The sequence below is a fragment of the Simochromis diagramma genome, unplaced genomic scaffold (genome assembly GCF_900408965.1).
Source record: "Simochromis diagramma unplaced genomic scaffold, fSimDia1.1 OVJJ01000106.1, whole genome shotgun sequence".
Lineage (NCBI taxonomy): Eukaryota > Metazoa > Chordata > Actinopteri > Cichliformes > Cichlidae > Simochromis > Simochromis diagramma.
The window spans coordinates 47817-63047 of NW_024387121.1; the positions used below are offsets into that span (position 1 = coordinate 47817).

Here is a 15231-nt window from a genome sequence, read left to right on the forward strand (position 1 = left end):
GTCAGTAACTAGTGTCAACTGTCCCAGCTGACTCTTGGTAAAAGGCAGAGAACGCCTCAGAAAGACTGAAACAGAGAGTGATAACCATTTCCTGCCACATCTACTTTTGAATCAACTATTGATCTCAGAGTGATGCTCTTCTTTAAGCCCCTCCAACCCAGAACCAGACACCACCATTATAATTACATTTGCTAACTTTAGTATCTACAGTGATATCATGCACTCTGACATTCAAGCTGTCATATATTGTAAGAGTTGTTCCATCCAATCTACTTCTTTTCCACATTAGATGTGAAGAAGATTCAAACAACAACTTGCTGCAAATCCTGAGCTACAGGTTTTAACAGCAAGGGCGTTTGTAGTAGAATCACCTATTGTATCGATTTCAAAATCCTAGGTGAGTTCCTTCTTGAGTTATCGCAATCACAGGATTTTCCGAAATCTTGACCTCTGGCTTTGACTTTGAGGTCGCTGAGATTCAAACTTGTCCGAGAATTTTAGTACATACACCTATGGTATACATTTGAAGCTCATTCCTTCTTTCTCAAGTAATCACATTCACAAACTTGGGTGTAAACATTGCCCATCCACCCAACAACAACACTCAATTAACCAGAAAGTGCCACAAACCCAGCCAGAAGATCTGTGAGCTAAAACAAAAATATCAACTTACATCAGTCCCAAATCATTTAGAGACAAAATTTAGATATGGTACAGAAAAAAAGCTTCTTTGTGACTGCAGTCAAATGATTGATACCATGTTGATTTCAGCTTTTTTTAAGTACATTTACTAACATTTTTAGTGCTTGTGTCCATTTATGAAAAACTCCTCTGGAGTATTAAGTTATCTGCTGCAAACCCTTAAATTTACAAACCCTTGAAAATTTACAAAAATTCATTTGATGACATATTTGAAGTGCAACAGTTTTATGTTAAACTCTTTTATGTTAAGTTTTATGTTAAGTCACTGCAAAGGCTAGATGATTTGTCACAAAATGGACGCCTCCATTCCACAAGCAAAACAATGTGCCTGGAGTTTCATGTTTTTAAAATGCTGGACAAACACTATAATAAATTGTATTAATGTTAAGTATAAATGGTCTGATTCTTATATAGTGCTCTTCTACTCTCCCGGAGTACTCAAAGCGTTCTATACAACATGCTGGCTGTAGCTACAGTATATTTTTACATTTAGAACTACAAAAATGACACAAATCACGTTCCTGTTCCTCGGGGAAACTTCCTGCCACAGATCTAACCTGATATTAACACGGTACAAGCCTTAGATCTGTGATATTCAGAAAACTCTAAGTTATACACCACCATCAACAGTGGATATTAACAGCTCACAGACAGCAGCAAAAAAAAAAAAAAAAAAAAAAAAAAAAAAGGAAGCAATCTATGCAAATAATCAATACTAGGGATGAACACAGGTCGACAGCAGGCTTAACTACTCTGAACTTGCCTGAAGCACTTTCCAGTGTTTCCATGCCTGAGTCACACAGACGCTAGTAGAGTGTGTGTTACATACGCAGCATTGATCTTCACAGCACCAAACAGAGAAAAACACATCTGAGCCACATGGCCTGAGTAAAGCTGTGTGAAAAAGAAGACGCATGGAACGCTGATCTCATGCGCTATAGTCATCCACAAGTGCAAATGCAGGTAAGCATGAAGATATAAAGATATAGAGAAGCAAGAAAGGAATGATGAAGGACAACAGCAAAAGACACATCAGTGTGGTACTTTAATCCACTCGTTTGACTCTCTCGTTCTCCAAATATACAGTGGATATCTCTGTGCAAAGTGCTCCAGGGTATCACTCTGTGCTACAGTGACAAGAGGGCAGCCAGTAATATCCACTTCCAGTTCATAATTCTAAAGGGCTGCTTTAGAATACAAAGAAGAATAGACGTATATAAACCGTGTATACACTGTTTATGAAAGATGGATGTTATTACGAGGATGTCAGCAGCCGGTTCTGGAATACATATACTGAAGCTAATGTTAGCAAGCTACATCTATAAACTGCATGGATGAAAAGCACTTACATCCATACTTGTTAATTAGCACTAACAGACTAAATACACTAAATACTACCATTTTAACCTTGGGAGAAGTGAAGCACAAACTTCTTGGAGTGTCTGTTCCTCACAGAAAGCCATGTTTGTCACATAATTAGAAAGAAAAGCAAACTCAAAACACCAATAGCAGAAACAGTGGACAGCTTAACAGAGGTGACACCTAACAGTCATATCCGTTTTTGCAAAAACACTTCCGGTCCTAGAGAAGTCTATGCAGCCTCTGACCTCTGAAAAAGGAATCCACCCCTCACTCATCACATCTGGTTTCAGAACCAGGAAGCTTCATAAGGAGATTTGTGTCCATATTTTACAATCTTTCACGTTTGATCTTATATTTATCTCTTTTTAGTATGCCATGCCATGGAGGAACTTGAGAGTAAAAGGCCTGTAGTTTATTGCCATTTCACGCCTGCTCTGCCAACAGCTTTTCTTATTAACTCACATGAACAAAGTGTAGTCAAGCAAACTGTTTGAAAAGGTCAGACAATGCCTTCACCCTCTATTCCACTTCATCACTGTGGTTATGTTCAGTCTATGGTCTGATTTAGAATCTAGATCCTACAACGTAACCTACATAAGTGGCCAACGTCATTGCCGGCATTTATGCTGATGCATCATGTGTTAAGTATTGTGTAGTTGTGTCCCGATGTTTTATTTACGTTGCCAGCAGACAGAAACAAATAAAATGCTGGGACTTCCCCCTCCAGGGTCCCCACTCTTGTAGCCATTTTTCTTTTTCCCCTGGGGGCACTTCACAGTACGCTCCCTCACATCCATTAGGGATAGTTTCAGTAATCTACCTCCAGACATATGTGAGTACTCCTGCTGACGCTATAATTATTATTTCTTCTTCCAGGGAGGTACGTCAGGTTATGGCAACTGTTTAAGAAGGTTCCTCAGTTAAGTGGAAGATTTCACTCTGAAGTGTAAATCAGCAGAAACATTTGCTAGCAAACTTTAATCACACTTACAGTAACATAATGAGATCAACTTGATTTTTAATAATTCACATCACCTGACTCTTAGAGCTCCATTGCACACCTGACGTGTTTGTGTGTGATGGGATGCACTCACAGTGAGAATAGAGAAAGGAGAGACTAGCATGTCCATAAGTATCAGCTGTATACAGATAAAGATTCTCACGCTGTGCTGAAATTAAACAAATGCAGGAAAAACAGGTGATTCTGATTTTAGTTTATTTATTAGTTATAATAAATCCACATTCAGTAAATTTATATTCTTGGACGTCTTCGGTTCATTTTATTTTTACAAAGATAGGAAAACAATGTTCCCTCGTGGTGAGGTATACAGCTCACTAATTTAACACTAGCTCTGAATTAGAACTCAGTATCAGCTCATACCCAAAACCAAGGCATCTCTACTGCATCAGACAAGTAAAAAAGTTGGGTAAGTGTATCTCTGTTATTACCTTGCTTGAATGAAGCATAACAGGGCTGCTGCCAAAGTGTGTGGCTGCCTGCCAGATGAGAGTAAGTTCCAGCTGCTGCCCACACCCAAATCTGCCACTGGTTACATAAGATACCACCTATGATGGTTGATCTGTTTCCATGTAGCTCACACAGCACACTGCAGTGGATCTTTAACTATATGGAAGCATGTATTAGTGAAAACCAGTCAGCATTTAGCTCACAAAAAAGTGTGAGTGGGTGGTTAGCGGAGAGTCTGTGGATCAGATGGGACACTACATGAATAAAATAGTATGCATGCACTATCATACATCACATTTCCGCATAACATTCACATTGGTGTAACAGCTGCAGTGTGGCTATTTCTGATGAGAAAGTGACTAACTGAGCAACAGGCAAGGGACTGTAAAGAAGGAAGTAATGGGGGATGAGAGAGGAAGGCTAGTCAGTCCATACCATTCATACTACCCCATCCCCCAGTCTAACCCAGTGGTGATAGTAGCTGCTTGGTTCACTGACATCATCTGTGATGCCAAGTCCACCCCCTCATGCATGCAGCAGCTGATGCTGTGGCCCTCTCACTGCCTCCTCAGCTGTTTTCAACTTCAATATTAATGCATTGTGTGCTAAATAATGCATCGCTTAAACGTTGATTCATATGAGCACAGTGAATGTATGTTTGTTCTTTGATTATTTTTTAGCACCGTGCACACTTTTATGCCTGGGGGAGTCACTGCCAATCACCTCGTACTGGATTACAAACAGATGCGGCAGAAATACAATGTGTGCTGTGTTGTGTGGTGAGCAGGGACTGATTGCTAAATCTAAGTGTCAGTTTAAAATGCCCTGAACAAAGCCAACAACATGCAAATAAAGAGGACTGAAAGGGCCACAGCCCCACTGACCCGAGGGTCAGGGCCACTGTGCCAAAGCTGTTGTTAAGAATATTAAAAAGTGATATTTCTTTAAGGGACTCTGGCATGGAAAAGCAAACCGATCTGAGTCTCACAGTCGCAGCGTTTAAAAATTAGACAAGTAACTCTGTGTAAATACTCCTAAAAGAAACCCCACTAAGCCCATCTCTTTGTGCACACAGCGATAATTGACACCAGACCACGTACCCCCCGATACGTGCTGCTCTGTTATGGGAGCTCTCAAGCCAGGCTCCGTTCAAAACAGTGACATTTTATAAGCAACACCATAATTGCGCTGTCCAAAAGGTAAATTGACACAGAATCCACCTCCACATATTAAAACAAATTAAAGTCATTGTTCGTCATTCAAACATCGCTTCATTTAAAAAACGAGGCTACACAGGAGGAAGGAGGCGTGATTCGCTTTAAAATGATGCCATATAGTGAAGTACTTATTATATGGTCAATCAAATTTAACGCCGGAGTGTTCACCACAATATATTCATATCGCAGGAGATGAAAATTACGTCTTAGTCAAAGGCTGGTATTTGTAAAAATCCGAACCACCCTAAACGGAACATTTTTTTAACGGAGCCTGGTCTGCAATCCTCCAAGTCAATACCAGCGGAGCCAGAAACCCGCGGTAACGGTTGAGGAGTTTATTATAATAAGTTTATTTGGCGGAAAAAGCCACAGACGTGTTGTGAAGAGTGGTGTACTTACAGCGATGCTGGGAACCGCGGTTTCTGGTCGCTCGATCATCGTGAAGCCGAACTGTTACCACCCAGCCTTCAACGGACACTCACCGAGGCATAAACCGACAAACGTCCGAGAGGGTAACGAAACAACGAGATGCTCACGGCTTTCTCACTAAATAGCCGTCTTTTGGTTCAAGAAAAAAATAGCAGTGCGTCTAAAAATGAATGAATGCGGTTACAGTAGATATGGCCGCTGACGGACACAACGGATGGGAGCACGGTGAAGAGAAAACGCTCCAACGGTCGCTTTTCCACAGGCGGAACACCAACGGGATTTATGCAAGGCCACGTCCGGTTGGGAATTTCAGAATAAGACGAGGAGCGCGCCTATACCGTGTATGGCGCTCGTGTGTTTTTGGATTTTATTTAAAAAAAAAAAAAGTATCCGCTAATCGGCTTGTTAGTTTAGATCCTTTTTAACAACAATATCAACAATAAAAAGACAAGCATTATTTGAACATCACTAGCACTGTCACAGATAAAAACACAACAAATAAGCGTACATAATTATACATCTAAACACAGAGTCAAGCACAGGGCTTTTCATTTATTCTTGTATACAGACGCCTATACACACATGTAGAAAGAACAAAAGGGCATAAATAATGGGCAAAACTATGAAGAAACGCTAACCTATAGAAAATAGTTTTTAGCAGTCATTTAAAATGAACCACAGATTCTGCCTATCAGATGTGTGCTGATGAATGCTGTACCAAAGTTCGGTAATCTTATTTAATTTTATTCTTTCCCTATTTGTCTGAATCAACCTTCCTACAGCATCATTTTGACAACTGATACGTTTAGGTGCGAAACTTCCGGTATCCCGCTAGCCGTGTCTTCATAACTTGACCCTCCCGCAAGAAATCCAGATCCGCCTTCCTATTGGCCAAACACAAATATGATGGGCCTCTAATTGTGTTTGTGGGGCCTTCATGTGCTGGAGGCAAAAATTTGCTTTCTTCACAAACCCTGGACACTAACCAAGCACCAACAAACAACAAAAAGAAGTGAGAGAAACTGTGAAACAAAGTGTACTTAGAACCACCACAGGCTCTTGAGTTAGTAATCGCAAACAGCAATCAATAAATCTTTTAAAATTTTATTCAGTAACATCATTCTTGTGGATAACTCTCATTTTGATTATACAGTGCTAATGGTCTTGTGGTGAATGTCATAACAAACAGGAATTTTTCCATGTGCTCACCCCTACATGATTTTTAGCTGCACTCATGAATAGATTACGAAAGGGGCCAATGGCATACAAACAAAGGGGGCTGCAGGTCAGCGGGGCCCCCGTACAATAGTGTGACTGTTACATTTTGTCAAAGTCAGTAACTAAAAGTACACAAAACAATTGCAGTGATTTTAAAGTATCATAAAGCACTCATACTACCTGACAGATTCCTTGTTGTTTATGGGGATCTGCAGGGCTCTATGGTAGGACTGATTGAACCTCTTTACATCATGCATGCTTCTCTTTGCCAACATTATTACTATACTATACTATAGAAAAAAAAAAAAACCCAGATACCCAAGAGTAGAATGGGAGGCAGACCCCTCAGCTATCAGGTCCCTCTCCTATGGAGCCAGCTCCCAATTTGGCTTTAAAAGACAGAGAGCCTTTCTACTTTTATACTCAACTATTGTATTCTCATTTACTTCATAAATTTTCACTGCTGCTCCTCCCAGTATGGGTGTCTGCTTCCACACAGACGGGTGGGGCTGGGGGGGTGGGCTTTTACATAGCTGCACTCAAGAGACCAATTGTCTCTGAATGCATCCAGTAAATCAAAGTGATTAGATGTGTGGAATGAAAAACAGCAGGGCTGACCTCTCTTTGTCTCAGACACAAGCAATAAGCTGTAAGTAAGCGCAGTGTGTCTTTGAAGCTTCTTATCAGAACCTTTCTGACAGTTTAGTCAATGAAAATCAAAAGAGCTTGAGATCAGGCGTTCGTATTGTGGTGGCTTGGATAGTTGCACACTCTAGTGGGAAACAAAGAAACTACCATTAATTCTTTAGAAAGTAAAGGAGGCCATGGCTCTTTTTAACACATTTAAGTTTATATCTACTTGGCCCACTTTTCAGTTCAGTTCAATTGCAGTTATTTATATAGCGCCAAATCACAACAACAGTCGCCTCAAACCGCTTTATATTGCTCAGTAGATCGTACAATAATACATACAGAGAAAAACCCATCAATCATATGACCCCTTATGAGCAAGCACTTTGGCGACATTGGGAAGGAAAAACTCAGCAGAACCAGGTTCAGGGAGGGGCGGGGCCATCTGCTTTGACCAGTTAGGGTGAGAGAAGGAAAACAGGATAAAGACATGCTGTGGAAGAGAGACAGAGATTAATAACAAGTACGATTCAATGCAGAGAGGTCTATTAACACATAGTGAGTGAGAAAGGTGACTGGAAAGGAAAAACTCAATGCATCATGGGAATCCCCCGGCAGCCTACGTCTATTGCAGCATAACTAAGGGAGGATTCAGGGTCACCTGGTCCAGCCCTGACTATATGCTTTAGCAAAAAGGAAAGTTTTAAGCCTAATCTTAAAAGTAGAGATAGTGTCCAAACTGGAAGCTGGTTCCACAGAAGAGGGGCCTGAAAACTGAAGGCTCTCCCTCCCATTCTATTTTTAAATACTCTAGGAACAACAAGTAGGCCTGCAGAGCGAGAGCGAAGTGCTCTAATAGGGTGATATGGTACTACAAGGTCATTAAGATAAGATGGGGCCTGATTATTTAAGACCTTGTATGTGAGGAGCAGGATTTTGAATTCAATTCTGGATTTAACAGGGAGCCAATGAAGGGAAGCTAAAACAGGAGAAATATGCTCTCTCTTTCTAGTCCCTGTTAGCACTCTTGCTGCAGCATTTTGGATTAACTGGAGGCTTTTAAGGGAGGTTTTAGGACATCCTGATAATAATGAATTGCAGTCGTCCAGCCTGGAAGTAAAAAAAATGCATGAAGTAATTTTTCAGCTTCACTCAGTTACAGGATATTTCTAATTTTAGAGATGTTGTGCAAATGGAAGAAAGCAGTCTTACATATTTGTTTAATATGTGCATTGAAGGACATGTCCTGGTCAAAAATGACTCCAAGGTTCCTACAGGTAATGCCATCCAGAGTAAGAATCTGGTTAGATACCATATTTCTAAGATTTTCAGGGCCGAGTACAATAATTTCAGTTTTATCTGAATTAAGAAGCAGAAAGTTAGCGGCCATCCAGGTCTTTATGTCTTTAAGACATTCCTGCAGTTTAACTCATTGGTGTGTGTTATCTGGCTTCATAGACAGATCTATGTTTTTCACTACTATGCATAGTAGTGCATAGTAGTGAAAATGTATGCTATGTCTTCTAATGATGCTGCCCAAGGGAAGCATGTATAATGTAAACATGCTTCCACAGGGTTCCTATCACTGAACCCTGTGGAACTCCATAACTGACCGTAGTGTGTGAAGAGGACTCTCCATTTACATGCACAAATTGGAGTCTATTAATTAGATATGATACAAACCACTGCAGCACAGTACCTGAGATACCCACAACGTGCTCTAATCGTGCTAATAGAATATTATGTTCAACAGTATTGAATGCTGCACTAAGGTCTAACAGGACAAGCACAGAGATGAGTCCACTGTCAGAGGCCATAAGAAGATCATTTGTAACCTTCACTAAAACTATTTCTGTGCTGTGATGAGCTCTGAAACCTGACTGAAACTCTTCAAATAAACCATTCCTCTGCAGATGATAGCTGTTAGCTGTTAGCTGTTTGACAACTACTCTTTCAAGGAACACTTGCTCCTTGCAAAGAATATTGTTATTCAGGAAGTGATCGATTTTGAAGTTTTTAATTCTGTACACTGTAAATTTACAGGAGTGCTGGCATCATGACCCAGCTCTAACTAAGCAGCAAAGCACGAGCATGACCAAGAGCTTTGAACTGATGCTAACTTAATATAGCAACCAATCTGCACATCACAGGATGTGATCTGTTTAGCTGGGCTCTCTGGTGTTCCTTTGGAAAACCAGCAGTTTCCTTACCGTTTATTTAAGTGGCACAAATTGTTACTTTATGAGAAAAAAAACAAACAAAAAACCACTGCAAAGACAAACTTTCATTTATTCTTTAATTTTAATTTAGGACTCAACTTAGTAGTAGCATGCAAAAAACAAAGTGTTTACAAACAGTAACCAAACTGGAAACAGGGATACTGGAGATGTATACAGTTCCAGTCTGTAAGAAGACACACAATGACAAAGTTTCACTGATCCTTTATCCTTTATTTTAAAGTGAAGTTATCAGCACAATCATAAAAACACAAATACTTAAGTTTTACATCAAAACCAAGCGAACTGTCCACAGTGCAGGAACAGTGCTGCAGCCCATAGCTTATACTCTGCTGTTTACTGATGACACCATGTGGAGGTGGGAGGCACTGCTCTTTCACAAAGAACAGCTTCTCAAGTCATTTCAGATTACACTCCAAAGTATCACAGTGCTTACGGTCAGACTTTCAGTGTTGTATTAAGCAAAAACACTCGTTATTCAGTATAATAAGATAAATATTCAAAGTCAGAAATGTAAAAATATTAAATATCAGTATTAAAAGAACGACAGAGTAAACAAACAAAGAAATGTTTGGATTGCAGGAAATTATTCCTATTTTCAAATGAATCTCATAATTATGTCTTTAAGTATAAGAATATCTGATACAGATTCAGCATGTAGACAGAAGAGCTGCTGTTTGGTTATACAAACTTCCAGCATTTAAACATATAAACTGTCCAGCTTTTGTCCATGAAGGCTCTTCCAAAGTAGTTTCCATGGTTACAGGTTGGATGTCTGTCCTGGGACGGCTTTGGCATCCAGGTAGCTGATGAGCTGCTTCACCCAGGGGGCCGAAGGTCTGACACACAGCTGTCGGCCTGCCACTGTGTTCAGCCTGAAGGTTCACAGAAAGAGGAGAGTCAGAGGATGGAGGGGCAGGTTTGGTGATGGTGGTGATGTGTGTTTGTGAGGTTGTGTACTTACAGGATGGCGGACTTGGAGCAGCGCTGGCTGGTCTTGACGTAGCTGACCACTCTTCCTTTAGGCACTTCCTGGTCATTGAAGCGGAAGCAGCACTTTTTTGGGCCAGCACCGCGCATACCTGCAAACAAACAGGAACAAGTTAACAACTGAGCCACTGACACAGCACCACATCATCTGCTTCTTGGTTTTTGTTCCTATTCAGTTTCCTGCTGGCTGGTGTGAGGTCACATCTGATACTGTATGTTTAGTTGATGACACTGTGCAACTGCTCATTTGTTCCCCTGAGTTATGAAGTGGTCAGATTTGTCATGTGACCTGTCCTCTGTTTACTGTATCTATGAAGTAATATGTTAATATTAAGTTTAATGCTGCATTAACATTAATTATTTTACTTTCAGATTTGTTCAGCTCTGCTGTTTTCATTAGAAAATATCGTCTAGTCATTGCCGACATTTAGATATATAATCATCACTTTGAGTTATTATTTTCACATTGCACATTTGAATGTCCTGAGACTTGTGTGTGCTTTATTTTGTTTTTTGTTTGTTTTATATGTACGTTGAATATGAATTAATATTACATTTAAAGGAGAAAGAAATTGTTATTCATCACACAGTGTAAAGGTCAGATCATTAAAACGAGCCTTACCTTCAGTCAGAGCGATGGCAGCCAGCATGAGCACAACCACAGACAGAGCGAGACGAGGAGCGGCCATCCTGAAGTTTGTTTGTTGGCTTTGTGTTGCAGCAGTGGATTAAAGTCTCAGCTGAGCTCTGTCGGCTTGTTCTCTGTGCTGTGTCACTGCTGTCCACCTGCTTCACATTTATACAGTTGGAAGAAGAAGCGGGGCAGACCCTGTTGTGCATCTTGGAAAAATTTGTGACGTGTCGAGTTTCACTAAAAAAAGGGAACTGTTCAGTTTCCCTTTTCACTACGCCTCTCCCAAATGGGACCAAAGTAGATCTCTCTGGTCTGTCCAACTTCCTATGTGCTTTCTATTCTGACACCACAGACCTTTCATTGCTGATGCAGTGTGAAACAGTTAAGTGTCTATATAGGACATATCAGTATTCAGACATTTATTTGTTCAACCCCGTGGAGTTTCCCAAATATAAGTTTAGGGATCAATATTGACTTACCTGCCTGTCGCGTTCTCTTTATGCTAAGAGCAGTCCCACCTTTCACCCACTCTGCACATTTCGAGCTTTCTTAGGGTAAACTTTTATTCTGAGTCGATTCCCGTGTCTGAGTCCAGCTGTTGTGAAACTGTAACAGCAACATAAGTGATATTTGTTTTACAGTATTGGAGCACTCTCATAGAGCAACTTTATATGAAGAAGAGCAGAAACAAATGTTCCTCAGATTTTAACCTTTTTCTCTCGATGTGGCTGAAACACAGTCTGGTGAACATCCAGACAATCAGTTAATAGAAGAAGATGAAATGGGTTGAAGATGGACTTCAGGAGATTTCTGGAGTGAAAAGTCCTGAAATCACCAAAGCATTTGCTCATAGCAGGTCATGTGACTGTGGGGGTTTCTATGTTTACCTTATATTATTGTAGGGTCTTTATCTTATAAAATAAAGCGCTTCAAAGCAACTGTTGTTGTGATTTGGCGCTATATAAATAAAGTTACATTTAAGTGCTTTAAACCTGCATTTCTTCTAATGACCAACAGGTGGAGCCACTCCTGCGGTTTCAGAAAGAAGTCTGCTATAAACGTCACTGTAGCTGCTTTGTTGTGTGACCTCAGTAAAAAGTTTCCTGGTGGTTTGATGGTCTCAGCTGATATTTTCAAGTCCTCCGAAATATCACATAATGTTCATTTTGTACGTTGTGGTTCCCACTAGTGTAACAAGGATCATAAAGCCAGGTGTGTTTTAGGGTGGGCTTAGCTTGTGTGGTTGATAAATGCTGAAAACTGACAAAAGTCTCAGCTTCATGCTTCACACATGCAGAACTATCACTGGGTGATGTCTGGGTGGCTGTGCCCACCTGTCTGTGGATAAACTAGTACTAAAAACTGTCTGTGCTGAATTTTTAACATGTACAGAAAAGCAGCATCGACAATCTGCATCACCCTCACAATGTTGTGTAACAGGTGACATTTGTCATGCACATCTGCACGCAGGCTAACTCCATCCATCACCTCTCTCTCTCTTCTTTTCACCGTCACCACTGAAAACAAGAAGAGGCTCAGAGTTGATCCATGATGTAATCCCGCCCCCACCCTCAACCGGTCCGTCCCTCCCACCACACACCTCACCGCTGTCTCGCTTTCGTCATACATGTCCTGCTCCACCCTCACATACTTCTCTGCCACTGCAGACTTCCTCACACAGCACCACAGTTCATCTCTTGGCATTCAGTCATATGGTTTGTCTAGATTCACAAAGACACAGTGCAACTCCTTCTCTGTCCTTCTCATCTCCTGTACTACTGACTACTTTCTTCATGTCTCTACCTCATCACTTACTGGTGATTCTATTCTTAGAAACCTTAAGTTAGAGACTTTGTGAGCTCAATCGATTGTATTCCACATGAGTATCCAGCGTGTGGACAGGAAGCAGAGATGCAGTCGTAGATGGCTCTGCAACTTCTCTCATTCTGTCATCCTCCAACAACCCATCCCCATAAAGTCTGTTTCTGCTCCCAGTCCACCTAATTATAGACCCAGTTTTAACTTTCCTCTTATTTCACAAAATCTGAAGAAATCCATCAAAATGAGATCTAATCAGATGATGTCTTAGAGCACAGCAAAATCATGTTAATAATATGGTTCATTTCCTCCACATTACAAAGGTAAGTTAAAGGATAAATGTCCTACAGGCCTTTCTGGATGGCATAGGGACAGTGAATGAGTCCAGGCTAGGCTGGACCTCTGATGGTGTTCTTGGCTTTTAAGGCTCCATCTGAGATTGATTTTTATGATGTGCTGGAGAGCTCTCCTGTTCAGAGACATGCAACTAATGTACCATGCTGTGATGCAGTATGATGACAGATGCTGTGGTGGACCTCTGAAAACTGACCAGCACACAGACCTGTGGCGATTAGTAGAAACGTAGCTTTTCAATTTCAATTTCTTTTATTTATACAGCGCCAAATGATAACAACAGTCCCCTCAAGGTGCTTTATATTGTAAGGTAGACTCTACAATAATAGATACAGAGAAAAATGTAACAATCATGTGATCCCCTATGAGCAAGCACTTTGGCGACAGTGGGAAGGAAAAACTCCCTTTCAAACCTAATCTTAAAAGTAGAGATAGTGTCTGTCTCCCAAATCCAAACTGGAAGCTGGTTCCACAGAAGAGGGGCCTGAAAACTGAAGGCTCTGCCTCCCATTCTACTTTTAAATACTCTAGGAACAACAAGTAGGCCTGCAGTGTGAGAGTGAAGTGCTCTAATAGGGTGATATGGTACTACAAGGTCATTAAGATAAGATGGGGCCTGATTATTTAAGACCTTGTATGTGAGGAGCAGGATTTTGAATTCTGGATTTAACAGGGAGCCAATGAAGGGAAGCCAAAACAGGAGAAATATGCTCTCTCTTTCTAGTCCCTGTCAGCACTCTTGCTGCAGCATTTTGGATTAGCTGAAGGTTTTTCAGGGAGTTTTTAGGACATCCTGATAATAATGAATTACACTAGTCCAGCCTGGAAGTAATAAATGCATGAAGTAGTTTTTCAGCGTCACTCTGAGACAGGATATTTCTAATTTTAGAGATGTTGCGCAAATGGAAGAAAGCAGTCTTACATATTTGTTTAATATGTGCGTTGAAGGACATGTCCTGGTCAAAAATGACTCCAAGGTTCTTGGTTTTGCTTTGTGTTATTTAACAAACTCAGCAACATGTTTAAAACTGAGTTTAAAATTCTAAGCGTGTGTAATGGGCAGAAAAAAATACATTCTCGTCCACTAGAGGGCAGTACAGCCACGTGCTCTAATTAAATTGGTTGCAAAGTAAAACTTCTTCCAGTAAAACTGAAGAAGACGAAGAAGAAATTACATAATAGTCAGGCTGCGAGAGAGACAGCGCAATGTCTCATAGCAATAGATAAATATTTGAAAAGAAAAAAAGTAGTCAGTCTGACCTGGGTTCTGGAGAAATTCCGGCCCAGATGTAGACCCTAGCACGAGTAGTGGTGAGAAGAAAGCAAAAAAGTTATACTGATGATCAAAATGCTTTTTGTGACATTTTTGTTTGGTGGTGTGCTGTGTGATTTTTCTAATGTGAAATATCTGCTGTGGCTCCAAAAGGTTCGGAAACACTGCTATAAGGTGTTGTATCACATCAAAACGATTATTGCTGTGCTTCTGTTTTTTACACTGAATGATGGGGAAATATTGTTTGTTTTATGCAAAATTACAATGAAAATGCACACTATTTAAAATGACTTACAGTCTAATGATTTCCTTGAATTACTTTTGGAGAATTACATCCTTAGGCATGGGACGTATTATAAACTATTACCAAATCTGTCTAGCCGGGGTCAGCATATCACAAATATATACATATTCGTTTTTCAGCATCATTCTGAGACAAGACGTTTCTAATATACAGACATCTAGTGTAATGCAATTGATTGTACACTGCTGTGTAGTCCATTGTTTTTAAATTATGTGTTATCAAAAATGATTTCAGGAAACACTGTTAAATGTGCAGTTTCTATGCCATATGTGAGGACATGATCCAGAGTGTGGGATCATTTCCAGTTTAAGAAAAGCCAATTGAGTCTAATAAAAAGTTAAATGAGGGTTTGAAATTGTCGTTTTCAACATCTACACAGATATTAAAATAACCTGCACTATTTATTTGATCATAACTGAGTGGTAACACGGGTAAAATGCGGAGAAATCAGAGAGTAACTCTGAGTAAGAGCTAGATGGATGATAGATTATTACAACAAAAAATGTTTTTTTGAGTTTTTCAGGAAGGGTGGACAAAGGTCAGAGTCAGGCTTTCAAATGAATTAAAACTGTCTGTCTGTCTTTGGTTGATTAAT

General features: G+C 40.3%; 2 protein-coding genes across 6 annotated transcripts in view; both read right to left on the reverse strand.

The window, feature by feature from the left end:
• The window catches only part of LOC120743321 (septin-7-like), a 52423-nt gene extending 46953 nt beyond the window's left edge, over positions 1 to 5470 (reverse strand). Inside the window, exons 1-3 of one of the 5 annotated variants that reach the window (XM_040046922.1) lie at positions 3514 to 3662; positions 3100 to 3233; positions 2885 to 2963 (exon numbers count right to left, since the gene is read on the reverse strand). In XM_040046922.1, the coding sequence (XP_039902856.1) occupies positions 2885 to 2963; positions 3100 to 3233; positions 3514 to 3531 (231 nt within the window). In that variant the 5' untranslated portion in view covers positions 3532 to 3662. Of the gene's footprint in view, positions 1 to 2884; positions 2964 to 3099; positions 3234 to 3513; positions 3663 to 5148 lie in introns of those variants that run through there. The other 4 variants (XM_040046924.1, XM_040046923.1, XM_040046926.1 and 1 more) reach the window with 4 other exon arrangements.
• Positions 5471 to 9455: 3985 nt separating this feature from the next.
• On the reverse strand, positions 9456 to 11048 carry LOC120743322 (monocyte chemotactic protein 1B-like). The gene is made up of 3 exons (XM_040046929.1): positions 10876 to 11048; positions 10228 to 10345; positions 9456 to 10138 (listed from the first exon to the last, which is right to left on the reverse strand). Exons 1-3 carry the CDS (start codon positions 10940 to 10942, stop codon positions 10024 to 10026), a joined length of 300 nt encoding a protein of 99 aa, XP_039902863.1. The 5' UTR covers positions 10943 to 11048; the 3' UTR covers positions 9456 to 10023.
• Between the last annotated feature and the right edge of the window lie 4183 nt (positions 11049 to 15231).

Excerpts from the sequence above, each read along its gene's own strand:
- LOC120743322 (XM_040046929.1), bottom strand. The coding sequence starts at position 10,942 with ATGGCCGCTCCTCGTCTCGCTCTGTCTGTGGTTGTGCTCATGCTGGCT. Across the intron at positions 10,346-10,875 it reads TGCCATCGCTCTGACTGAAG|GTATGCGCGGTGCTGGCCCA; the intron begins GTAAGGCTCGTT and ends GTTTGTTTGCAG. Across the intron at positions 10,139-10,227 it reads TGCTCCAAGTCCGCCATCCT|GCTGAACACAGTGGCAGGCC; the intron begins GTAAGTACACAA and ends GTGAACCTTCAG.